A 27,944-nucleotide genomic window follows, 5' to 3' on the forward strand; every position below is an offset into this window, starting at 1 on the left:
AAAGAGCTGCACTACTGTTTCGACTCCCATAAAAATTTGGCTAAAAAGCGATCAAAGCAATAGACATTCCCCAAATTGGTATAACTAAAAAAAGTACATATGGCCCCACAAAAAAAGCAGCCCCGTACATGGAATATGGCAACCACAAGAATTTTTATTGAAAGATGTTAAAACGTAAGAAAAAATAATGTATAAATTTAGTATGGCCGTAATTGTACCAACCCATAGGATACAACTGATATGTGAAAGTGAAAGCTGTCAAAACAAAGCCCGTAAGAAACACATCCAGCTTCCCACAGGGTACAACTACAAAGTACAGTTTATCCCACAAAAAACCCTCGTGGGCCCAGTGCAAACTTTTACCAGAGCCCCCTCCCTACAGTGTATTCTTGATAGTGACGGTCATGGATGCTGCTGCGTTGTCTCAGATACCTGAAAGAGATACAACTATAGTATCCACAATAGCGGTTATCAAGAATACGCTGGGGCGTGTGACCACTGTCACCGGCAGAAGATGACCGAGGAGGAGGATGCAGAGAACTGCATGGAGCGAGAACGTCAGGAGAGATGAGGTAAGGTGAGTATAAGTGTTTGTTATTTTCCATCACCTCCCCTGAGCCTCCGAGGACTGAGGTGACCCTAGAGTATAATAATAGCACCAACACTAAGTAGAGTTCTGATCCTCACGAATATTCATCAAATTTTGTGGAGTTTGCCTGAAGTGACTGTGGAGTATAATATACTATGTGAGAAACACTGTGGAGAATATTATACTGTATAAGGGCCACTGTGGAGCATTATACTATGGGGAGGCTCTGGGGAAAATATTATACTATATGGGTTCCCTGCACTAGCTACATCACACCCTGTTTTATAGCAGACAATATATTATTATAGGCTGTAATTACATTGCAGGGTCAATATAAAACTAATCCTGTGCAATGTAAAAAGTGAAGGGGTCATGGCACTTTTCCCAGATGCATTCTGCATGAGGCACCCCTCCTGATCCAAAAAAAAAAAAAAATGCCATATGCTTGTTGCACCACCAGCCCTGCCCATGGAACCTGTTAAAAAAAATGTGAATCCCACCCCAACCTCCAACACATGCTATACCCCTCCCCACCACCAGGTGGAATTCCTGATTGTGCCCCTGCTGTCCATAACATATGGATGAGACAACAGATACATGTGGTTGAAAAAACAAGGTCTGTTTTTTTGTAGATGTAGAGCAAGCTATTTTATATGCAATGGTGTGAACTGTCCCTTAGTGGAAATACTGCACGTATACTGGTTGTCCGGTACATGATAGTGAGAAGAAACACAGTGTCAACAGATGGAACGACCATAAGTGATAAAAATGCAATGCTTATTGGAAAAATATATGTTAAAGTCTTCACAATACAATAACAACAAAATACATGACAGGGGAACCAATGCTTCCTGAAAAAAACATGTGGAGGGTAAGAGAAACACAATAATGAATATGCAAAGGACTGGAGGTAGAAATACCAATAATACACATGAGGCTGTCAGAAGGGAGACAAAGTGTCAACATAATAAGAGATTAGCCAAACATATATATATATATATATATATATATATATATATATATATATATATATAACTCATATTCTGTAGTAGTCTGCTCTATACAAATCCACAGTTCTCACCTGATTTGGGTGAAATTTGGCACACCCCCTCTCCATCCACAGGAGCAGAATACTGTGTATGTTACATCTCGCTAGCGTCCCCCCGTCATGAGATTGGGGCCCCTAAATTTAGACCCTATACATATAATGGGGAAAAGTGAAAGCGCTGAGGAGAAAACAATAGTTGTGACTGACAGGGACGGATTATAGCGATAGCGCCAAAGAGTCGCTGCTAAAGGGGCCGCAACACCACACACAACACACAAACATTTCACAAATACCATATATACGTCACACAGACAGCACACATACACCAACCCACAAGCACAACACCACACAAATAACACAACACAGCACACAAACATCAGACCACTCTAGACACACACAACACAAAGACCACCCCGCAAATACCACAACACCCCATAAATACCACACGCACACAAACACACTCAGATATATGCACACTACACACACGGACGAACAGAGCACATGCGTACTCACACACAACTACCGCACACATGGACACTTGCTCTGTGTACCCAGAAACACATGGATCACACATGCACATACACGCATACATATACACAGACCACACACGTGCATGCACACATGCATTCATACACATGGATCACACGTGTGCACATACCCACAAATAAACACACGCACGTGCACACGCATACATACACATGGATCACATGCATGTACACGCACGCATGCACTGACAAAACCTGTCTGGTATCCTTAGTGGCTGCTTGCACACTACAGTATTTTTCACGGTCCTCCAGGCCATGGATTTGGCGGTTCCATAGACTTCTTTGTGCACAAAGCTGTGAATTTTGCAGGCTTCATAGAAGTCTATGGAGATGTAGAATCCACGGCCCAGAGACTGTAATGTTACTGTAGTGTGTGAGCAGTCTTACTGAGCAGCATTATTGGTCAGGTGAAAACTGCCTGATAGTAAGATTGTCATTATTTCTTACTATACAGGGAGCTTTCATCACTGAAGCCCTACAATAGATAGTTGTGTAACTGGAAACAAATGTTACTCTTTTGTCTGTGATCTACTTATAGATTACACTGGAGGGAGGGGGGGAGGGTTGCATTTTGTTGTTAATTGGGTGTAAATATTTTAGATGTTTGTGTAAGGGACATAAATTTTAATTTTTGATAAATAGTTTAAAATACAGTTGTAATAGTTTATACTACATAATATGTATTGAATATGTAAAATCAATAAAAATGTTGAAATGAAAAAAAAAAAAGGTGTTAAAATTAGTAAAATGGCAAAATAAGTAAAAATTTTAAGCATGCCTCCTAACAGTCCCAGATTCTGCTGGATATTCCCGGATTCGGGGTCCTGTCCCGTAGTCCTGGTCAGCGGGAGGTATGTCCTGGTTTTAACTCATCTGCGTCTGGAGTTGAACACATAGGCGAGTAAAGCAGGAGCTGTCACAACTCAGCTCCTGCTTTAACACTGCGATCTGGCTCCTGGATGTGTAGGCGCGATGTGATGACGTCACTCACATCACGCCTACAACTCTGTAAGTGGGACTGCGGAGAGAGCTGCGGGTAGCAAGGGAAAGGTGAGTATCAGTGTTGTTTTGTGTTAAACATTGAGGGGGAACATACTGAAGGGGGCCCATGAAACTAGGGGCAGATGAAGGAGTGGGAAGAACGATATGAAACTGGAGCAGAGATGGAGGGGGGACATGAAACTGGGGGCAGAGATGTAGGGGGGGGGGGACATGTAACCGGGGGCAGAGATGGAGGGGGGAACATGAAACTGGGTGAAAAGATGGAGGGGGGGACATTAAACTGGGGCAGAGATGGAGGGGGGACATGAAACTGTGGGAAGAGATGAAAGGGGGGCATGAAACTGTGGGCAGAGATGGAGGGGGACATGGAACTGGGGACAGAGATGGAGGGGACATGAAACTGGGGGCAGATGGAGGGGGGGAAATGAAACTAGGGGGCAGATGAAGGGGGGACATGAAACTGGGTGATGGAGATGGAGGGGGACATATCATTTACAGGTGACTGTAGGAGAATTATACTGTGTGGGAGCACATGAAAAATGAATGGGAGAATGGGTGGGGTCAACATAAAAGTGGGAGGGGCTAAATTTGCCACATCGCGCATAGTGCACCACACATTTTATCCCTCTTATTGTACTTCAAAAGTTGGGAGGTATGTTTAAGTGGAAAAAAAAAAGATCTACTGTATCACTCTGACAATGTCCATTACAGTGTGACACTGAAAGTTTTACTTTAGCCAGCATAACCAACAATTTAACATATTTTCAGCAGGCTACGACTAAGGAAGTGTTTTCCGAAACGCATAAACTAGTCACTATGTGGCTTAAGGCACCAATTTATTAACGCATAATGCTTGTTGAAAAAGAACTTTGGATTTTAAATTGAATTTTCATTAAAAGTTAATTTTTATTGAAGATGGTAATGCTGGATGTTTTACACTTCAAATCTTCTACATAATAAATACAACCAGACCGCTAAACATAGGCGAAGACATGTACGAGAGTCAGGAAAAGGAACCTACCACATGCAAACGCAACCCATTATGGGCGCAAGAAAGGGACGTGTTTGCATGTGGTAGGTTCCTTTTCATGATTCTCATACATGTCTTCACCTATGTTTAGGGCTCTGGTTGTATTTGTTATGTATATATGTTAGGCTGATCTCTTATTATGTTGATACTTTGTCTCCCTTCTGACAGCCTCATGTGTATTATTGGTATCTCTACCTCCAGTCCTTGTGGAGGTTCTTTATATTTTTTGCACTCACCTATGCAGTGCCTTTGTTTGCATATATATATATATATATATATATATATATATATATATATATTTTTTTTTCCCGGTATATGATAGTGTGATTGGTGGTCTTGCAATCCCCTGACATGACTAATGTCCTCCCAACCATATATCATGTCAGCCATGTGGTGTGGACTGCGCCTGTCCCTGCTCCTATTTATAGACGACCCCCTGGGTTTGCTATATGTGTGACTGGTGTATGCAGGCAACCTGCAAGGAGAGGCTGGGCCACAGCATACTCTTGTCCCTGATGTCCCCGGTCAGTGCGGTGTCCCTGGCAGAGTGAGCCCTGGTCAGTGCGGTGTCCCGGCAGTGTGTGACCCCGCACAGCGAGGTGTCTCCGGCCACACAGTGCAGCTCCTCCGGGGGCCATTGCAGTGCCGGCTGTTTCTCGTCAGTGTAATCACCATCGTGTCTTCTCTGGGCGGGGACTGAGAGCTCCCCCTCCCGCTGCCGGAGAGAATCACACCGCTGCTCTCAGTGTCTGCCCTGCGGCCGCGGCTGGGTGGACCCTCTGCCTGCTGTGCACTACTCTGCGGCCTCTTCTCCGTCAGACTGTCCCGTAGGAGCTGTGTGAGGATGGCCCCGTTACATGTAACCCTGGTGCTGTCCCTGGCGGTGCTGGCTCTGGCGTGGAAGGGTAAGTGGCATTCCTTCTATGCGGCTCTATAGGGGACACAATGGCCCGGACAGATGATGTATGCGGTCCTCTCACAGATGTGTGTGCCCAGCTGGTCTGCTAGGTGGCACCACATCTTCTAGACGTCATGCATCGCCCAGTGTATGACATGGTATGTACAGATGTTTATAGAGGTGCTTATATTATCTAATATACATGATAGGGGTGCTTATATTCTCTGATATACATGATAGGGGTGCTTATAGTCTATGATATACATGATAGGGGTGCTTATAGTCTATGATATACAATATAGGGGTGCTTATAGTCTATGATATACATGATAGGGGTGCATACATTCTCATACAGTATTGGGGTTCATATATTCTGTGTTATACATTATAGGGGTGTATATATTTTCTGATATACACTATAGGGGTACATACATTCTTTGATCTACATTAGAGGGATGCATATATTCTCTGATGTGCACTATAGGGGTGCATACGCTTTCTGATGTTCACTATAGTGGGGGGAAAAGGTTTTCTGATGTGCACTAAAGGGGTGCATACGTTTTCTGATGTTCACTATAGGGGTGCATACGCTTTCTGATGTTCACTATAGGGGTGCATACGCTTTCTGATGTTCACTATAGGGGTGCATACGCTTTCTGATGTTCACTATAGGGGTGCATACGTTTTCTGATGTTCACTATAGGGGTGCATACGCTTTCTGATGTGCATTATAGGGCTCATACATTCTCTGATGTGCACTATAGGGGTGCATACATTTTCTGGCATTATAGGGGTCATATATTCTCCGATGTTCACTATAGGGGTGCATACGCTTTCTGATGTGCATTATAGGGCTCATACATTCTCTGATGTGCACTATAGGGGTGCATACATTTTCTGGCATTATAGGGGTCATACATTCTCCAGTGTGCACTATAGGGGTGCATACATTTTTCTTACATGGTAGGTGTGCGTGTACTTCATGGAGTGGCTTATTTCCTGCTTGAAAGTAGTGCATACATTTCCCACCATGGCTTTTTGAGGTACATCATGTAGATTTCTGATTTTTTTCCAATAAATTTACATTTTCATTTACTCTTTCAAGAATAACTTAGACATTCTGAAAATTAAATGTTTGTAACAGGATGTTGTGATCCCGGTCTTATGGGGGGCCTGTTTTCTGCCCTCCGCCGTTTTTGACAGGGGGCCTTTGTTGCCTGCCCTCTTTGACAGGGGGTGTCTGTAATGTGCTCTTTCTACAGGGGGAGCTCGGCTTTTGTTGTCTGCCGTCACTTAGGCTTACACTCTGTTTGGTGTCTTATGATAGTTGGAGCCTATCGCAGAATTTTTACTACAATATAGGCCATGGGATGACAGAATATTGTTAGATATAAGCAAGATTGTGAGGACATCATCATATGTGCAGAGACTTTTCTATGTGGCATGTATTACACTGCTGTCATAGTGGTTGGACATGGTGTAACTTTGTTGCCCGTGTGGCTGATCTGTGTGTTGTATTCTCTAGTGTCACACTTCGTGACATTGTAGCACTATACCTAATATTTTATGGAAGTAACACAAATAAATCCGCTTTATGGGTATCAATTTATGTGACGTACCATGGAGTATGACCTCTTGACACATGTGCTGCAGTGTTGGTGGCGTGGTGTTCCTCGATAGATTTGTATTTTATGAGTTTATCCTAAGTAGAGTTTAATGATAATGCTCTTTTTTATTATTAATATGGATGGGACTAGTGATGTGTATGATCCCCCCCCCAGATGTTCCCAAATCCATTCCATGTGTCCAGATGGCATTGTAATAACTGCCACTCACATGCTAAGTGCATTGGCATCTGGGTAAATGGCACTGGGTTTCATAGAGGTGTGATATATATATATTAGTGCAATTGTATTATAATAGCATTAGAATTAATTTATTTTGCGCCAAAATATTCTGCAGCACTTTACAGAAATTGTCCCATCTGGGGCTCCCAGTCTGAATTCCCTATCAGAACCTTGTAGAAACACACAAAACACAGGGAGGACATATAGACTTCTTTCAGATGTTGTCCTTGGTTGGATTCGAACCCAGATCTCCAGTGCTGCAAGGCCACAGTACTGTGCCTGTGATGTAATATTTGACACCGTTCAGGATTGAGCTAGAAAGCCTTTTGATTGTCTATGGGTGTATTCACATGTCTGTAAGGCTTGGTACACATCTGCGTCCAGTCTCGGTGAGGGGACTCATTTCCACCTCCACATGAAAAATGCGGAGAGTAAAGCACTGCGAGCGGCACTTTTCTCTCCGCATTTTTGGTCCTTTTCAGGTGGAAACCACGCAGACCACATTATAGTCTATGGGATCCGCTGGTTTCCTAATGTAAATGCTTTTTTTATGAGGATTAGATTTCTGAATGGAAACCTGAGCGCAGAAGTGAACCTAGCCTTAGATCTTAAAATTCTAAAAACTGCAACAATCGCCATCTTCTAATTTCAAAATAACTCATTAAATGGCGGAGATGCAGTTTTTGTGTGGTCACCTAGCCTCCAAAATAAATAAAAAAACAAAACAAATAAGTGATCTAAGGGTATGTTCACACGGAGGAAAAGGTCGTGGAAACCTTTTACGCCTTGTGACCATTCCGCGCAGCTAGCCGCAACAGGATGCCGATGCAGCATTGACGTTCCGTCATTGCATGCTGCTCCTGATTAGATCCGAATGAATGGGCCTAAACAGGAGCGTGTCTCAAGCCGTGGACGCCGCAGCTGATTCAGCCACAGAATCTGCGGCAAGATAGGTCATCTCGCTTCTTTTTTCCGCTACTAGCCAGTGGGAATAAAAAGTAAACGGCTCCCATTGAAGTTAACGGGAGCCATTTTTGCAGGCAGATTTTGAGGCGGATTCCGCGTCAAAATCTACCTGCAAAAAAGTCTGTGTGAACGTACCGTAAAAGTTGAATGTGCCAATGAAAAGTACACTTCTTTCCACCAAAATAAGGCCTCAACTAACTCCATAGATGGAAAATTATGTATAAATATAGGTATCGCTAGAATTGCACTAGCCCACAGAATTAGTGTACATATCAAATTCAATGGTGTATGGCATGATTTTTTGTTTTTGTATTGTGTATTTATTATACGATTATTTATGTATTTATTGTGTATTTATTGTACAATGTTGGACAGATAAAAACTTTTTTGTATGAACTTCTGTATAAGACCTATTAGGTCTCTGTATAAAGTGAAACTGGGTTTTTGTTTTTTTTTGACATTTGCTTGAAACCTAAGGTTTCATTCAGACAACTATTTTTGCAATCCAAGTGTCATTTTTTTTTTTTTTTTTTACTGTTCAGTTGATTTCAAGGGGCAGCTTGGATTTGTGACAACTGATCTAAATAGGACATGTAATATAGTCGGAAAGGAAAATTTAAAAGGATCCTGTCATTAAAACCCAATTTTTTGTGACTAACACGTAGGAATAGCCTTAAGAAAGACTATTCTTCTCCTACCTTTAGATGTCTTCTCCGTACTGCTGTTCGGTAGAAATGCCGGTTTTCGTCAGTATGCAAATGAGCTCTCTTGCAGCACTCTGGGTGGGCTCCAGCACTCAAACAGCACTGGGGGTGTCCCCATTTCTGCGAGAGAACTCTCCAGCGACGCCTTTTCTTCAGGAACAGGCTCTTCACGTGTCTTCTTCTGGCGGTCAAACTTCTAGGCCTCGGGCAGAGCAGACTGCGCATGCCCGCGGCCACAAGAAAAATGGCCGCTTACACAGTAAGTAAGCGGCCATTTTCTTGTGGCCGCTTAAAAAGTGGTTAGCCATGGACCCCAGAGACTATAATGGGGTCCACCAAGTTTCTGCACGAAAGGGCGAAAAGTACTGCATGCAGCACTTTTCTCTCCACATTTTTTAAACGGATTTGGGGACAGAAACCACGAACTGAGTTTAAGCGCTGGTCTGAACCCAGCCTTACATAGGTCAAACTTGTCAGAGGACCACAACAACGGACTGGTAAAATAGCGGACATTAACGGAACCCATTGACTATAATGGGGTCTGTCAGATGTTCTCTCTTTTTAACTAAGTGCTGGCCAAAAAGTCATGCTTGCAGAACTTTTTCATCTGGCAATAAGACGGACTCTGCTACAGAGTCTATGACGCAATGTGAACCAAGCCGAAGGCTGCCCATACACATCGGCTAGTGCTGTATTGTCCAGGAGGTTTATAGTGCGAGTACATTGCACATGCTATGCTTCACTGGATCACACTGCACAACTGACCAGCATTGCAAAATCGTGGCCATTTACAGGCACCCTTTTTTTTTTTTTTTTTTGACAATTGCGATACCTATGGACAATTTAACATGTAAGCGTATAGATAAAATTGAAGAGTGGTTGTCGTCTGTGTTACATGGCTGGTTGTGACTGGGAACATGCAGTGTCGGACTCGGACACAACTACCAGGGGCGGGTGACATTGTATTATTGTTTCTACGGATGGAGAAATCTGTCGCACCATCATTTGTTTTGTTAGTTGCAAACAAGATAGCTAATCCTTCAGTGACTGAATAGCATTGGGATTATGTAGTAACCGTATCAAACAGTTTATCTGCGGCTGTGGTTTCAGATCTGGGTTTGTGGAATTATGTTATTAAGATAAGATCTTTATAATCTGCAACATTCGTTTCATTTCCGTACATTTATTATATTACCTTTTCCATTGTGGACAAGACTTTGTTGACCGACTCTGTGGCCCTAACGTACCAAAAGTTGGATCTGTTAGAAATGATGATTTCTGGAGACTTGTCTTCTTGAACAGGGTATAGATAAATGTTCGGCTGTGTTCACATTTGAGTTGGAGGCTTCTTACAGAGCTTAAGGTGCAAATTCTATCAAAAAAGCTGGACAAAATGCTACAGCATGCTGCATTAATTTGTTCGGGTAAAATACATACATTATGATGGAAATCTGAAAGAGTCCCCATTATAGTCAGTGGTTCCATTGGGCGCCATTCCTATCTGTTTTGCAGCAGACCCGGGCGTCGTGCACCAGACCCGGGCGTCCTGCATCAGATCCAGGCTTCATTCTGTAATGGGGTAGAACAGCAGAAATGCAGGGCACAGATGTTACCGTAGTCCTGGATAGAAAATATAACAAAATGAGCGGTCCAAAGTTTCATGTACATTACACAAGTAGTTGATATTACTAGTGATTTGTATTGGAAGTTCTACAGTAAATCTGTGAAACAATATGGTGTACAGCTCGATGACGTACGGATGGTTATTCCCACCATACAACACAATAACATCTACTTGAGGCCCATCTGGTACATGTACAAATATTGTCCAAAAGTCTAGTAAGGTGCCAAGAGTTGGATAATTCCCTCTTGGCCCTTGGCCCAGGAAAGCATCTATAATACAAAGATGAGATTACACCAACATGATATCCGCTCATATAAGAGAGTGTAGGAGTTTGTCTATCCTAAAATTATTGCTATGACAGAAGACTGGCCATTCGACTAAATTTTTAAAAAATATGTCAGTTTTTCTGGAATAATTTTATGTAGCGGCAAAAACTGGGCATTTTCCAACTCCTTATATTAGAAGCTATGCATGAAATTTACACTAGTCCAGACTGGCAAAGATTTCATTCTTGGCCCATTGGACCTCCCATGATATGCCAGAATAGGTAAGAGGCTGGAGCATCTGCTGCCACCCAAACCCCGCACAGATCAGTTTTGCCGGCAATCTCCAATCCGCACTGGACAGGGGGTGCGTACATACTTCTCCTATTCAAGTAATGGGTATGGAGCTGAAGTCCCCTAGAACCAGCGTCATAGAGTTGCCAGGGCTGTTCCTCTGCTCCTAGTACTTGAATAGGACCTGTTGTAGATGTAGGGACGTAACTCCACCAAACTTTCCTCTTGGCCTCTTTCATTTGACAGTATTCAGATCAGTATTTGTAAACCATTCTCGTCTTCCTCGCCCATGTTTACTGCTAGTAACTTGTGTTATGAGGACTGGCCAACTAGATCATTATAATGGTGATACCAGCCCCCCCATAATACCATGAACAAGGGAGAGAGGAGGTGGATTGACTCAGGCGCTAGTTCCTATTACATGTCCCAGTTTCAGAACCAGTCTGGGATCCTGAAGTACCATCCACGTAGAACCTGGGAAAAGTAGATATTTAACCACTCCTTGGATAACTCCTTTAAGTGAATGGGGCGTAAAATGGTATTTTCATCTCCACTTTTCATTCATGGATATACTAAAGAGGTATCCTAGACTAAAAATATTGATTACCTTTCCCAAAGATAGGTCCAAGGGAGCATCTTCCATGAGGCAACCTAAGGACTACAGCCTTATAGGACCTCTGTAAAAATGGGGGATCATATATTGTGTTAAGGATTAGAGATGAGCGAGTAGTATTCGATTGAGTAGGTATTCGATCGAATACTACGGTATTCGAAATACTCGTACTCGATCGAGTACCACTCGCTGTTCGAATGGAAAAGTTCGATGCAGAACCAGCATTGATTGGCCGAATGCTATACAGTCGGCCAATCAACGCTGGTTCTTCTCCTACCTTTAGAAGTCTTCTCCGTGCAGCTTCCCCGCGGCGTCTTCTGGCACTTCATTCACTCTGCCGGGCATCGGGCCTGGGCAGAGCCGACTGCGCATGTCTGCTTGTAGTGCAGGCATGTGCAGTCGGCTCTGCCCAGGCCCGATGCCTGGCAGAGTGAATTCAGAGCCGGGGGAAGCTGCACGGAGAAGACTTCTCGGAGGATCCAGCCCGACCCTCACTCGTGGACTTGGTAAGTATAATTTGATCGAACATTGCCTACCCCTGAAACGAGCATTTTCCCCCCATAGAGTATAATAGGGTTCGATATTCGATTCGAGTAGTAGAATATTAAGGGGCTACTCGAAACGAATATCGAATATCGAACATTTTACTGTTCGCTCATCTCTATTAAGGATATAAACATAAGGTGATCGTATTCTGTGGGGGGACAAACAAGAGGGTCATATACTTTGTGGTGGGCCAGAAAAAAGGGGTGCACGTACAGTGTGGTGAGCCAAAAAAGGGGGTCATACACTGTGTGGGAGGGCAGAAAAAGGAGACACAAAAAGGGGTTCATATATTATGTGGGTGGCCAAAAAGAAGGGGTTTTTATACTGTGTGTGGGCCAAATAAGGGAATTTTTTTGATTTGCAAATGGGTGGCGAATGTCCTACAATTTTAATTAGGGTGCCCCATCATGCAACCAAAGGTAGCTGTGTTGGGTATTATTTTTTTTGGAGGGGGGGGGGGGCTCCTTTCTAGCTTGCCTCAGGCAAAATTCATATCCACAAAATAGGAATCATTTTACTAAAAAAAAGTCAGGATCCAAATGCAATGTAATATGTAATGGACTATTTGGTTGCAGATGCGGTCTGTGTTTTATGACTTTTCTATGGGTGGTCGACATCCTTACAATTATAGCATGGTAAGCTGATTACTTTGTATTCGCTATCAGACCCCAGACAATAAAGGTTCCTCACCCCTGGGATAGGTCGTTCATATTTTTAACCTGGAAAAGCCCTTTAAATCGATTCAGTTTGCCGGTCTCACGATTGGTGTTTGTGACTGTAGTAACTCGGGGCACAGAAGGGTTTGTGTTGTTGTTTGGATAGTTTTTACATTATATGATGTAAATTGTATATTTTTTTATATTGATGTTTCATCAGTATTTTGACCCAGACAGATGCTCACAGTATGCTCGTGGTATGACCAGGAAGACACTTCCCTGTACAAGTTCCTGTCTAGGTCGTCAGCAGTTTATGTTTAACCCATTCCCACCGCGGGCATTTATTTATTTATTTTTTTTTTATTTATTTTTTTGACTTCCCTCCTTCCAAACCCCAAAACTTTTTTTTTTTTTTTTTTTATGTTTCTGCTTTCAGAGCCATCTGAGGTTTTAATGTTTGCAGGACTAATTGTTCTTCATGATGCCACCGTTTATTATTCTGTAAAATGTACTAGGAGTCTGGAAAAAAAATTCTGAATGGGGGGGATTTGAAGAAAAAGTGAATTTGTGCGACTTTCTTACGGACTTTCATTTTTATGTCGTTCACTGTGCAGCCAAATTGACGTGTCACCTGTATTCTATATTTCGGTTTGATTCTAAGGATACCAAATTTATATGGTTGTATTTACATTTTAACCCCTTAACAAAAATCCAAAATTGTGCCAACTATTTATTTTTTTTAAAAAAAGCTTCCATATTCACACCATGCATAGGGCGTCTTTTTTTGAGGATCAGGGTGTACTTTTCAGTTATACCATTTTGGGGAATTGATATTGCTTTGTTCATTTTTTATTCAAATTTATATTTTTATTATACTTTTTATTATCAGAGGCAAAACAGGAAATAAATGGCAGTTTGGCACTTTTGACTTTTTTTTCCCCCACTACGGCATTTACCGTACGGAAAAAATATTTTTATACATTTGTACACTGGGTGTTTTTAGACACAGGGATACCTAATGTGTACAATATGTGTTTCACTGTATAGTATAGTACTTTTATATGCGTTCTAGGGAAAGGGGGGTGATTTGAATTTTTAATACCGTATTTTGCGGACTATAAGCGCATTACCCATGAGCGCCTTATAGTCCTGTCTAGGTTCATAGATAAGGCGCACCGGACTATAAGGCACAGCGCTGTCCGGTGCGCCTTATATGTGATTGAAAGCGGCAGCATGCGGACTTTGCAGGCGGCCGCTTAACCCCCCCCCTCATGCCAGCTGCTTCTATTAATTTCAATAGCACGCTTCCATTGAAATGAATGGAAGCGCTCGGCACGCGAGGAGTTAAGCGGCGGCCACCGGCAAAGTCTGCGTGCCGCTTCCATACATTGCAATGGGAGCGTGCTATTCGAATAGTATTCTAATATCTCTAACTTCAATTTACAATCCATATATAAAGCGCACCGGACTATAAGGCGCACTTTCGATTTCTGAGGAAATCGTAGGATTTTATGTGCGCCTTATAGTCTGGAAAATACGGTACTTTTTATTTTTGTTTTTACTTTGCTTTTATTAGAACCCCTCGGGGTCTTGAAACCCAAGGAATCTGATCACTAATGCAGTGCATTACAATGCTAATGCATTGCAAAAATCCAGTATTTCTATTGCAGGCTGCATAGAGTAGCTTGCAATACAAAGTATACAATTACAGGCCTGAGAGCCTTTACAAGGCACCTGGCTCTCACAGAAACAGGACGCCGGTCCCAGAGCTTGTTCTGGGTGCCTGCGATCCCCAGGAAAATGGTGGCGCCCAGGCACTGCTGATAAAATGGGGCCTTGGTCAGCTTTGACCGAGGCTCCGGAGGGGTTAATTCCCGCATTAGCACCGGTTGTCTGTTGTATAAAACAGCAGCCACCCTGCAGCTATGGTGGCCGCCCGACTCCCGAGTAGCCGCCATAGTTAAACACCTAGTACAGCGGATGTTGGGAAGGGGTTAATCTTTTAAGATGTCGGCATATTACTTCTGTATTTTTAAAATGTTAACCACAAAAGTCATATGACCATTTTATTATAAAAACTCATGAAGACTGATAATCTGCAGACAACATGCTGGCTGGCTTGCAGAGGGGCTATGTGTTGTCTCTATTTGTTATCAAATAAAGCTAATATTGCTTTGTTTCAGAAAAGCCTGATGTCCTACAATCCTAAGGCTGAGTTCAGACTGGGTTTTTTGGTTCCGGAATTTGACGTGGAGGATACCTCAGATTCCGAACCAAAAAAACAGGTAGCCGCGACTGGATGCCGGTGCAGTGCTAGTAGTCGGGAGGGAGTATCTTCAGGTGGACGTCCGCGGCTGAATCAGCCACGGAATCCGCCTGGAAAAAAAGGCATGTTGCTGCTTTATTCCGCGAGCAGGAACAAACTGTTGGCGAGAAAAAGAAATGACCGGCTCCCATTGTTTTCAATGGGAGGCGGTTTTTTTGGTCAGGATTTTGATGCGGATTCCAAAAAATCCCCGTCTGAGCTCAGCCTAAGGGTTTGTGAACTCTCCTCACAGTTGAGAATGTATTTGTGAGACAGCTGGCATTTTTTCACATTATTTCAAGATTTGCAAACAGAGCTGGGTATCAGATTCTGTGTGCGATGGAGGAGGGATCAATTCTGGAAAGAACTCCATTGAATTTATATGTTTCAGCAGATGTGGTAGTAAAATCTGGATTTTCTAACACTTGGTCTCTAGGAGGACCTTTCACATCACCTTTCTGCTGTCTGTTCAGCAGGTCCAGTTAGTGATAAAAACTGATACAAATATTATAATAATAAAAAATAGATCAATTTGGCCATGAATACTGGTGTGTAGAGATGGGCAAACCTCACGAGATTGGGCCTCGGTGGTCACGTGGGATGCGCTGACGTTATCCAAGGGCCACAAGAGGTCAGAAGAACCTGCCAGGGGACCGCCGGATATCCAGGAGAGGTGGGAAGTAGCTGTTTGTTGTTTTCCCTCATCTGCCATAGCCCTCTTATACACAACCGTATGGATGTTCCATGTGCTATCCGGGATTTCTGCTGCGTGTGGATATACAGCCTTTTCTGTTGCAGTTTTTCAGACAAAGTCAGGAGTGGACTAAACAGAAGGAAAACGTCTAAGGTTTTCCCGACATTATCTGCTGGAAATGTATTCCAAGCCTCAAATTTCAATCTAATAATATTTCCTGACATTGCATCTGCTTCCTCCCCCTAATCTAATTTCTGATGGTGCCCCCTTGTTCTCGTGTTTCGTTTTTTGTTAAAACGCTTCCCTCCTGAGCAACTGGCTATAATATGCAATGTGAATGTGGACCAAAATGAGGGTTGTACTAAATCCCTTTCTGTAGATATAGCTGGATATTGTGGTTTGGACCTAGGGTTCCCCCTGGGACAGAAGGTAAGAGGATTAGGAGTCATAAAATAGTAGACAAGTCGGTGTGACTGAACCCTCGGTGGAATCATTTGTTAGCAGGGATTTGGTGTGAGCTGTAAATGCAGTGATAGCTTATGGGAATTGGTGGAGAAATGTTATGGAAATAGCAGGAGGTAAGCTTTTTGACTGGTAACATTGACTATATATATATTTGTGTGTATATATATATATATATATATATATATATATATATATATATATATATATATATATATATGTATATGTAATTTGTTTCCTTTTGCAGTCATTTCTCTATGGATTGCCCTCTGCCTAATGAATGGTGTTAAAGGGGGTTTTCCACTTTTACAATATGAGGCTGGGTAAAGTGAAAAAAAAGGACCCCATTCATTTGTCACCGGTGCTCCGGTGTCTCCTGGCACAGTCTGGTCCTGCTGCTCCTGTGTCTCCCGGCACAGTCTGGTCCTGCTGCTCTGGTGTCTCCCGGCACAGTCTGGTCCTGCTGCTCTGGTGTCTCCCGGCACAGTCTGGTCCTGCTGCTCCGGTTTCTCCCGGCACAGTCTGGTCCTGCTGCTCCTGTGTCTCCCGGCACAGTCTGGTCCTGCTGCTTCGGTGTCTCCCGGCACAGTCTGGTCCTGCTGCTCCGGTGTCTCCCGGCACAGTCTGGTCCTGCTGCTCCGGTGTCTCCCGGCACAGTCTGGTCTTGCTGCTCCGGTGTCTCCCGGCACAGTCTGGTCCTGCTGCTCCGGTGTCTCCCGGCACAGTCTGGTCCTGCTGCTCCGGTGTCTCCCGGCACAGTCTGGTCCTGCTGCTCTGGTGTCTCCCGGCACAGTCTGGTCCTGCTGCTCCGGTGTCTCCCGGCACAGTCTGGTCCTGCTGCTCCGGTGTCTCCCGGCACAGTCTGGTCCTGCTGCTCCGGTGTCTCCCGGCACAGTCTGGTCCTGCTGCTCCGGTGTCTCCCGGCACAGTCTGGTCCTGCTGCTCCGGTGTCTCCCGGCACAGTCTGGTCCTGCTGCTCCGGTGTCTCCCGGCACAGTCTGGTCCTGCTGCTCCGGTGTCTCCCGGCACAGTCTGGTCCTGCTGCTCCGGTGTCTCCCGGCACAGTCTGGTCCTGCTGCTCCGGTGTCTCCCGGCACAGTCTGGTCCTGCTGCTCCGGTGTCTCCCGGCACAGTCTGGTCCTGCTGCTCCGGTGTCTCCCGGCACAGTCTGGTCCTGCTGCTCCGGTGTCTCCCGGCACAGTCTGGTCCTGCTGCTCCGGTGTCTCCCGGCACAGTCTGGTCCTGCTGCTCCGGTGTCTCCCGGCACAGTCTGGTCCTGCTGCTCCGGTGTCTCCCGGCACAGTCTGGTCCTGCTGCTCCGGTGTCTCCCGGCACAGTCTGGTCCTGCTGCTCCGGTGTCTCCCGGCACAGTCTGGTCCTGCTGCTCCGGTGTCTCCCGGCACAGTCTGGTCCTGCTGCTCCGGTGTCTCCCGGCACAGTCTGGTCCTGCTGCTCCGGTGTCTCCCGGCACAGTCTGGTCCTGCTGCTTCGGTGTCTCCCGGCACAGTCTGGTCCTGCTGCTCTGGTGTTTTCTTCTGATGGAAATCCCACGACACACGTGACCGCTGAGGCCAATGGAAAGGGACTTGGGATGTCACAGTGTGACGGAGACTTCACACTGGGGTAGCTAGAATGGACTGTATTGTGAGACACCAGAGCACCAAGGACTGGTGAGTCCGTGTTTTGTTTTTAATTTATTTTTCACCTTTTTTAGGGAAAGAAATGAACGTGACGCAGCTGTTCTGAATTGTAGCTTTCTTATTGAAAAACAAAATATCAAATACAAATATTCAAGTGATGTAGCTTTCACTTCAAACAATGTTTGTGAGAGCCGCGCCGCCATGACCAGCTCAGACTGGCTTTTTATACTTTTTAAGACAGTTACACATGCAAAGAATACTAATCTGTAGTATAGATGGTCTGCGGACATCTGATAAGTCCCCGTTCTCCATGTGTTGAGTTTAGGCGGGTCCTTGTCAGCATGGTGTAAAAAGCCTTTTTCATATAGTAAGCTTTTTAAGCCCATTCACATGTGATTCTGCAGAAAACCTTTGTTCTATCCAAGCTTAATATATAAAATTAATACTAAAGCATGGTAATACTGTAGAATAAGCCATCCATAGAATGGAAATAGGTAATTACTTTAATACGTTCCCCTGCTTTATATGGAAAAGTGTCTATCCCGGACAACTGCTCTAAAGCGAATTTCTGGGATTGTGAGAACCTCAGGATAGGTTGTCAATAACTGATCATTGGAGGGATTATCAGTGATAAGGTGAACACTATAGGGTAAGTTCACACTGAGCTTTTTGCAGGTAGATTTTTGAGGCTGAATCCCTCAAAAAAATGCCTTCCAACTCTCTCATTCACTTCAATGAGAGTCATGCAGATTTTTTTTTTTTTTTTGCAAGGCTGAATCTGACTAAAGATAAGTCATCTAGAGATAAGCGAACACTGTTCGAAACAGCCGTTTCGAATAGCACGCTCCCATAGAAATGAATGGATGTAGCCATGTAGGATGTAGTGTTCGCTCAGCCATGATGCTTCTTTTTATATGAAGCAGAAAAATCAGCTAGAGGAAAAAAAATCTACTCCTGACTCCCTCTGAAATGAATGGGAGAATTAGGAGGTGTTCTTGGAGGGATTCTGCTTCACAATTTACCTACAAGAAACTCAGTATGGCCTCTTGATATCATTGCCATCCGCTGTTTTCAGTCCATTTGTGACGGAGTAGAACAACGGACACAGCAGCGCAGGGGGTGAACACGGCATAGTGGATTTAAGGGGTTGTCCATGAATTTATGTTGTGATGGCTGGTGTTCCCATTGGTTGCACCTCTAGCAGTCAGACATTGTCCTTATCCTGTGAACGTAACCAATGGAAAACCCCTTGACCCCATCTAGACTATTGATGATACTGCGACCAGTTGTGCAAGCTATACATGTCCGATAATAGGTGACAGAACCCGATCACTTGAATACTTCTAAAGGCCTACGGACCATTGGCCAGATATCCAACATATCATCTGATCCTTTGTTACAGTAGAAGACGTATCTGGTAGTGATGCCCAGCTAGGCCCAAGGTGAAGGTGTATGGGGCATTGTGCTGATTCAGCCAATGTGATTGAACTTTTATTAACCTTTTTATCTTTTCTTCTAAGGGGAAGGAAATAAGTCACCATTGGAAGATGTGTCAGATGTCTTTTTGTTTTGAGGCAGAACAGATATCAGAAATACTTGTCTACTTGTGTTTTTTTAGTACTTGTCTTATTCAATTAGAAACAGCTAGGATTCTGGACAATGTACTGCAATAATCTTAAAATAGAGCACAAGTGACTCTTTTGGCTAAAGCTGCAGCCAAAAAGCGCTGCGGGAAAAACCGTGGTGCAAACTCAATGCGGTTTTTCACGCCGCGCTTTTCACTAAATGTCCGCAGAGTTCTCCTCTGCAGACTTTCTGCTTCAATTATACCTATACGGAAAGCGCCAGCATTACCGTAGTTACAATTGGCATGCTGTGATTTACAAAAACGCAACGGTATTTGAAGTCGCAGCGTGTCTGCTGCGTATATTTTTCTGCAATAGGTGGATGGGATGACCCAGAATCCGTTCCACTTTACAGGTACTGTAAAACACTGCAGTTATTGCCGTGGCATAGGTTGGATTCATATAGTGCATTTGAACTACGTGCAGATTTTTGGTGCAGTTTATTAATATACAAAATGAAATGCATTTATTTAACATGTTTCACCAGTAACCTAAAAACTGCACCAAAGTTTTGTGCAGTTCTTGCACATGCAGTTTAACCCCGTAAAAAAAAAAAAAAAATTATTAAAAAATGCCATTGACTATTAGCAGCCGTGCAGGCCTCCCCTTCTGTACATGTGTCTTCCCAGCAGTCTGTTATCCTGGCTTGGCAGCATGTGGGAGTAGATTTCTGTTTAACAGAGGAGAAAAAAAGTTATTTTAGCTGTCAACCTTAGGCAAAATGTTATTCAGTGCGAGACCAAACATCCGTTTAATAGATTCTCCTGCTGCCATGATAAGCAGTCTGCCTGTTCAGGGGAGCACATCGCACGTCTCTCCTAATGGTTGTGGATAGCGGATCTCTTTATAAGGTAGTTGTAACTTCATCTAAACCTTAGTGTTTGGTTTGTAGATACTGGGGCGATAACAACTAAGGAGTCTTGTTCTCCTACGTAGTATTCTGGAGGGGATCCTTAGCAGGATTGGTGTCATTCAAAAGATTAAAGGGGCTTTATAGAATTAGAAAAATGATGCGCCAATTTTGTCCAGGTGCTATAAGTGGAAGACAGCTTGGCCGCACTCATTTGAGATTGCTCATGAACGGGAGGGGCGCTATTTCTGGATAAAATGAGAATTACTTTTCTAATACTGGGTAACCCTTTTAACTCCAAGAATGCCCATGGGACATCGAGAAACACGAGAGATTTCCCAAAATCCCAGAAGAGCTAGCAAATCTTCCACGTGCCCGTCTACTCTTGTCCTCAGGTGTTGCATACCAGAGATTGCACAGGGTGATTTATGGTAGTGACCCCTCATGTATTTCTGTAATGTGCAGGACACGGGGACAGTAATGACAGCCAAATAGTATTTGGAAGGTTCTCTACTAACACTTGAGGAAAAGAACAACTCTTGAAGGAACTGGTAACGTAGCAAACCCTTAATGCTGGCGGTCTCTTCCAGACAAAAACTAGTCTGATAATTGATTTATCAGTGCTATCAACAAAGGCCCTGTGTATGGTAGTCTGTATTTTGTAATTGGGCTGCTGTTATGTGTACACAGATATAGCCCATACTTGCCAACTCTCACAGAATTTCTGAGTAATTTCCAGGAAAGAGAGGCTCTCCAGAAACAGCTGGGAAATCTTCTAAGCACATCACATACTCGCCTCTCCCTGTGCTTTACTCAGCTCCTGGGTGCAGCGCCTTACAACCAAGGAAATTTTAAAGGGCCAATTGGAGTATTTTCTTTCTTTCCTGCCTCCTCCACTGCAGATTATAAAAAGGAAGGACAACCCTTTTGAAGGAACATGTGTGTTAGGATCCAAGTGGTTGGTTGTCCCCTTGGTAGGATGTCATGAGATGTTCCAGCCTTTGTCCTCTTTCTTCCAGTCAAACAGTGTACACCTGATGAAGAGTTTGTGAACCAAAACGCTCCTTTGATATACTTGAATTACAATGACATTGCTTATGTGATGCTTTATAGACTGATGTGCAATAAAAGAATACTACTTCAACTAGCGGGTTACCCCATTGGAGTGTTGTCCCATTTCTTCTTCAATGGCTTACTTCTGGGAGTTTAGTCTGTTCCCTCTGGTGGCCTGCACCTATCTGTGGAGACTCAACCAAGTGCTGGTTGGCACCTGTTTACATCTAGAACTGGATTGTAATATAAAATTTCACAAGACGAGAAAATGTTGCATATTGAGAATAGTCTACCAGTTGGGAATTGATTTAGGTGATTTAGAACTGGGTTGCTTGGAGACTTTTTGTCATGCGGTATCTGAATGTCTTGCGTCTGCAAGTTGCATGTAAAGGTCCATTCAATCCAGCCAAGAAATGGAAGTCAATGGAACTAGAACTCCTGGCACCACCGCCAATCAGCTGATTAAAGGGGCTCTAGTGGGTGAATGCTGAAGCCTCTTCCATGTATACCAGGTACAGCGCTGTACATAACATAATACAATGCAGGGGTGCTCACACTTTTTCAGCATGCGAGCTACTTATAAAATGACCAAGTCAAAAGATCTACTACGCACTTCTTGTGGACGGGGCCTGGGCCGCAGCATTGTCAGATTGACATCGGATCCCAGAGAGGTAAGTAACACTATTTATTATGTTCTCTCACCTCCCCTGGGGCTCCGATTATTATACTCGGGGGTCTGAAAAGACCCCCACGAATATAATAATAGCGGTAGTGGAGTCGCGGCCTGGCCCGGGGATATTCACTACCGCCCGCCGCGGCCTATAGTACAAGGGGAAGCAGGGGCGGCAGTGAACAGGTCCGGGGAGGTTGGTAAATAGGAGTATTCCCAGCAGGTAGCGGCCTATTATAAAACAAACAAACATAAAGTTCTCATACTTACCCACCTCGATGCTGCTGCTTCTCCCGCTGTCACCGCATCCTTTTCTCCTGGCAGCGGTCTGCGTAGGCGGCGTCATCACGCCGCCTACGCTGAAACGTAGATGTCTGAACCAGTGCAAGGAGATCGGCAGCTCTCCTGCGCTGGTTCAAACAAACAAAAAAAAAAAGTAAAAAAAATAAAATAAAAAATGTCACGTGATCGACCCATACTTCCTTTACGATTGACGTATTGGGCACCACTGACTTAATGGCTATATCTGGTATGACAGCTCAGTCCCTTTAATTTGAATGGTACTGAGCTGTAGAATGACCATATGAGTGATGGATATGATGTCACAGTTAATAAAGAAGAGTCTGCTTCGGTTCTCTCCCCACATTTCGTCAGCTGGTGGGGATGCTGGGCATTACACCTTCCTAAAGAAAGATAGCGGATTATCTTTATAAAAATGTCCGAAAATCCCTTTTTGGAAAAGTAATTGTATCATATTAAAATGACTTCTTTGCCCTTACATAGTAGTTGTATATACATCTTTATGACCTTCCAATAATGTCGAATATTAGGCAATCTGTCACCTATCTAGGCCTGTTGAAGCTGAATGAAATGTATTTGGTAATTGCTCCTAATATATCTCCCCCATATAATGACAGCGGTATTCCTGTAGGAAGGAGATGAAGCTGTACGCTGTGATATAAACCCAGTAATTGTATATGACAGCTCTAATCACTCATTGATATAGCTACTTACCAAAGATGGATACATGTAACCTGCTCAGATAAGATGGCCACGTGGTAGTGAATATTTTATCAAAGGGTCCAAGTAGTAAATCCCTGTCTGCGGCCCTGGCACAGTATTAGAGCCAGCCATACAATGATGGCGGGTGTTTTTTAGGCTTCAGCTCTGATCTGCGGTCTAAACTCGTCTTCTATCATTTGCCTCGAGCGATTTTACGAGTAGCGAATAAATGCATCTTAGTGCACCATTCACATATATTTTCCATAAACACTGCCTACCCTCCTGCTGATTCTCTGTGTATTCCAGGGAGATTGTTATTTCTGGATTACGTACACTCCTCCGCCATTAGTAAACCATCATCTAAACCCCTAGTTAGTGCTGCGCACATTGCAGGATGGATTTCACAGAGACACGGCATTATTCATGATGGACACCTTACTGTTCTCTTGTAATGATATATCGTATATTCTAGTGTTGTCTTATGTCTGGTGTTTATGGCCTGCTCCACCCAGCAACGCCTTCTTCTATATCAGCCAGCAGTCATTAATACTTTATTGTACCGTCATATGGCATCAATCTATACGGCTCGGCACTTCACTGTGACAGATGAAAGCAAGCCACCAATTCTCTATGGTATAGAGGCATGATGTACGGTAATCTCTGTAATGAGCAGAAGCGCAGCTTTACTTATGAATATATAGTTTATTGGATATGCAAAATAAATTGCACAGTGTTGCCCCCTTTAAGGGGAAATGAATTAATACATTAACAGCTGGAAACTACAGTTCCCCTTGTCAACGCCGTCCCTGCACGGTATGACACCTTAGTCCCTGCACATAGTGAATGGGTCAGGTGAATTTTATTGCATTATCTGAAAGCAGGATATATAGTAGAGGAGAAGCTAAGCTGAGTGATATATAGGTTTATATGGTATGGAGAAGGATCTCTGAGTAAGTCCTAACAGGACTCCTAAAGCTGAGGCCGCCTCAGAATCCGGTCCAAAAAACGGCTAGCCGCGACTAGATGCTGGTGATGTGCATACAGTACACCGGCATCCAGTCGCGGTATTCTGCTCCGGATTAGGCCAAAATGAAAGGGTCTAGTCAGGAGGGAGCGTCACGAGGCGTCACAGCTGAATCCGCCTCAAGAAAGAGCATGTTGCTTCTTTTTTCCGTGAGTAGGAACACACCACTCGCAGAAAGTGGACGAAAATCCGGACCTAAAAACCACATGTGAACCTAGTTTAAGGCCGGGTTCACACAGGGTTTTTTAGCTCGGAATCTGTGTCAAAATCCAGCTTCAATGGGAGATGGTCATTTCCTGCCCTTTCTTCACACGGATTCCACGGCAGAATCCGTGTCGCGACAAGCCCATTCGTTTGGACCTAATCCGGAGCGGAATGCCGTGACTGGATGCCGGTGCACTGTATGCACTGCAGCGGCATCCAGTCATGACCAACCGTTTTTTGGACTGGATTTCAGGTCGCTTCCCGGGTCAAAATCCGGTTCAAAAAACTCTCATGTAAACCCGGCCTAAGAGAGATAGTGAGAGTCCTAATTACTCTGCCCTGAGTACATAAAGAGCTGTCAGTCATCCTGTGTGCGCAGAGTAATCAGGACTCTCACTATGTCATAGGAGTCCTGTCGCAGGGTTTGCTCTGCTTTTTACCCTGAAATCCTGCTCCAAACCATATTACGTACCACTATGTGTATATTTATTTTTATTTTTTACATTTTCGGAGTGCTGCCTTTATCTTGTATTATCCTTGGTGGATCTTTTTGATCAAAGATTTGTAGCTTAGCACTCACACATGGTGCATGGTGCTGCTATAAACTTTATCTGTCTATCTAATCATGGAGCTCAGCCACAGATGTAGAGAAACCAAAGATTATGATGGATTTCAACACGCCCAACCTTTTGCTCCCTTGGAAGAAAAACTACTGGTATAGGTGAAGGGACAGAAGTTTTGTTTGCTTAGTTTTTACTGAAGACAATGTTGTCGCACGATATATCTGGTGCAAGAAGCTGAAAAATGTCAATATTTTATCATAATGTTTATTAGTTTCAAAATTTGTGCTGCATTTTATATATATATATATATATATATATATATATATATATATATATATATATTTTATATCTGCTTCCGCTGTTTTTCTGACCCCGAGTTCACACTCTCCAATATGGCCATAGATTTTATAAACCTTTGTTATACTTCTGCTAAGCTGACAAAATGGAGAACAATTTCACTTTCTCCACTCCATCTGTGCGGGTCTGCTTCCTGGGGTCTCCAATTGGAAATTAAGTTTATATCATACTAGCCTCTGCCCACGACTTTGTCTGTGTGTTGCTGGCATCAATGATCCACCTATATTCAGCAAATTGCTGCCGTTGATGGTTCGCCTGCTCCGGTGTTTCAGCAGCTCTCAACCTGGCCTGCTGCTGAACTTGTTCCTTGCACCGTGCCTGTGATTTGTTCTGACATCTCAGCAGCTCACTGGGACGCCATATAATGAGCATGTTGTTGGCGTTGATGATCCGTCTGCTCTCGCTTTTCGGCTGCTCTAAGAGCCACTTGATGCCTAGCTTGCTCAATCCTCCTCAGCTCCACTTGAGGAGAACTCTGTTGACTTCTGGCTACCTTCATAGCTGTCTTTTATTTGTTTTGTTTTATTTAATTTTGCATCAAATTACACTTTCTTTTTCTGCTATATTTAAAATGGGGAAACTGCCAATTTGGATTAAAAGGTCTTCCCATCTCACTGTTTCAGCACGCTGCCTGGAGGACACAGAACACTTATGCAGATCAGATAATATGCAGATGCTTGGACAGAATGGACTCAGTATTATCTTTGTGTTTACATAGAGACATAACAGACCAGGCTTTATCAGCAAACACCAATTACCTGAGAGAGTCCTGCTGGCAAGAGCAGTTTAATATTGCATATGAACATAAATTCATAACAGTCATGAAGCCATGTCATTTACCGGGATAAAATGTAGCCTATGTGTTAATCGAGGTTACAAGCTATCTACGTGCCAAATTTCATCCAAATCTGTTCAGCCATTTTTGCGTGATTGAATAACAAACATCCAAACACAAAACTTTCACATTTATAATATTAGTAGGATCTATCGTTCCGGTGACGGCTCAGCCAGTGACTGTCCTTGGTGGTCAGGTGCCAATCATGTACTTGAAATTGCTGAGGCCAGTTACTGAATGGTGACTATAAAATCACCACTTTCCATGTGACGGGGACTTAGCGGGACCTTAAGGCTGGTCCTACACGACAGTAAGTTTAGTCCACAATTGTGGGTTCTCAATTGCGGACACATTGTAGTCAGTGCGGCCTCTTGTTATAGTGGAGGTTGTAATGTAACCTCTGTTGTGTTACTCAATGTGAAAAGTTCATCGTGCAGAATTTTTTTTGTGTGTGTGCTTTTTTTGAGGGAATCTGTGACAGAGGCTCCTAGTAGAACATCCAACACAGGTGTGAACATAGCCTTACCTAGGTCTTCAAAAAGAAAGACAGTTTTAAATTTAACCCTATATGAGATATTGGTCTATAGGTATAAAATTAACCATAAGTGGAACCCTAAATTCCTGGGGTTGTTTACACTGAAGTAACTATATAGCTACATAGTTACATAGTAGATGAGGTTGGATGAAGACATCAGTCCATCAAGTCCAACCTATAACCCTACAGTCCCTACAGTGTTGATCCAGGTGAAAACTATAGACAAGTAGTGTGTACAATTTACCCTCTACACCATTTCCAAGATCTGCTTTGGGGACCACACCACTATGTATACGATGCAAAGTGTCCTGTATAATAAATTCTATTGTTTCTGGCTTGTGTGGAAGGGAGTGATGCCATACAGCGATGAAGAAATTAAAGAACTGCAAACACAGGTTCTTTTGTGCTGCAAATGTCAGACACATTCTCATTTCACAAGTGTCTCGCTGGCTCAATATATAAATATCAAGATCTGCTGCTGTATTCCCTTTTCTGTACTGTCTAGATAAGTCTGCTGTAGATCACCGCTTCCAAACACAGGAATTCACCTAACCTTAAAATAAGGCTTATAGAAAAAATAATATATTCATTCTATCTTATCCCTGTGTCGCCTTATTTATATTTATTTAATATGATCATTTAAAGGGATACTGTCAACTGGTAAATCGGTATCAGACTATGATAATACTTTGTAGAGCTGCTTCTACACTTTCCAAAGATACCTTCTCTATTCTGCATTGCAGCTCCATTTTCATGCAAACCAGGATTGTATTCCTAAGCAATTCAGCTGAGAAGGGGCTTTAGGGGCATTTTTACCCCCCATCTTCAAGGGCTTCATTCTCCTCTCCAGATAACTGTCCTTAACTACAGACAAAGTGGAAGATGTCACTCATGCAAGGAAAGGCAGAGCTGGCCGGCAGGGTCAGCAGAGAGTGACAGGAGAAGAAATACCCCTAAAGTGCTTTTCGATTAATTTGCAGAAGAATAAGATGCAGTAGATTCGGATATCCTCTGTGTAACCATTTGGAATCATTGTTGTACCAAACTTTTTTTTTTTTTTTAAACAGTTTGCAACTAGACAGATACCAGGCGCAAGTGTGAACCCAGCATCACACAAGGCCTTCATATTCTAATACGATACGGTTCCAATCTGTAGCAGTCCAGTTTTCGCATTCACAACACTACTGCAAAAACAAAAAAAAACAAAACAGTGGTGTCTGGCTTCAAGGGCAAGATACGTACTGGACGCAGCGACCCCAAATTCCCTTTGGCTGAACGCCTGGAAATGATCCTGGCAGGGGAGTATAATGAAGGTGCCACATGGGTCTGGATGGTGGACAAGGAGCTGCTCAAGCTTGTCAGTGAATCAGTGATCCTTTCTACTGGTGGCCTGTCTGGGCCTCCGGAAGTCTGTTCACCCTCAGATAACCATTGCTCTCAGTACCTTCTAAGGCCCATTGCAGACACCAGTGGTGGGGGTCAGTGTGCTATCCATGTATT

The 27,944-nt window shown here is 43.5% G+C and overlaps 1 protein-coding gene across 2 annotated transcripts in view; it reads left to right on the forward strand.

The window, feature by feature from the left end:
• Positions 1–4,653: 4,653 nt before the first annotated feature.
• Positions 4,654–27,944, forward strand: part of CD99L2 (CD99 molecule like 2) — a 54,517-nt gene continuing 31,226 nt past the window's right edge. For both annotated transcript variants that reach the window (XM_075260664.1, XM_075260665.1), the window contains exon 1: positions 4,654–5,119. In XM_075260664.1, the coding sequence (XP_075116765.1) occupies positions 5,059–5,119 (61 nt within the window). In that variant the 5' untranslated portion in view covers positions 4,654–5,058. The remainder of the gene's footprint in view (positions 5,120–27,944) is intronic.

Source organism: Leptodactylus fuscus, chromosome 11 (assembly GCF_031893055.1).
Source record: "Leptodactylus fuscus isolate aLepFus1 chromosome 11, aLepFus1.hap2, whole genome shotgun sequence".
Classification (NCBI taxonomy): Eukaryota; Metazoa; Chordata; class Amphibia; order Anura; family Leptodactylidae; genus Leptodactylus; species Leptodactylus fuscus.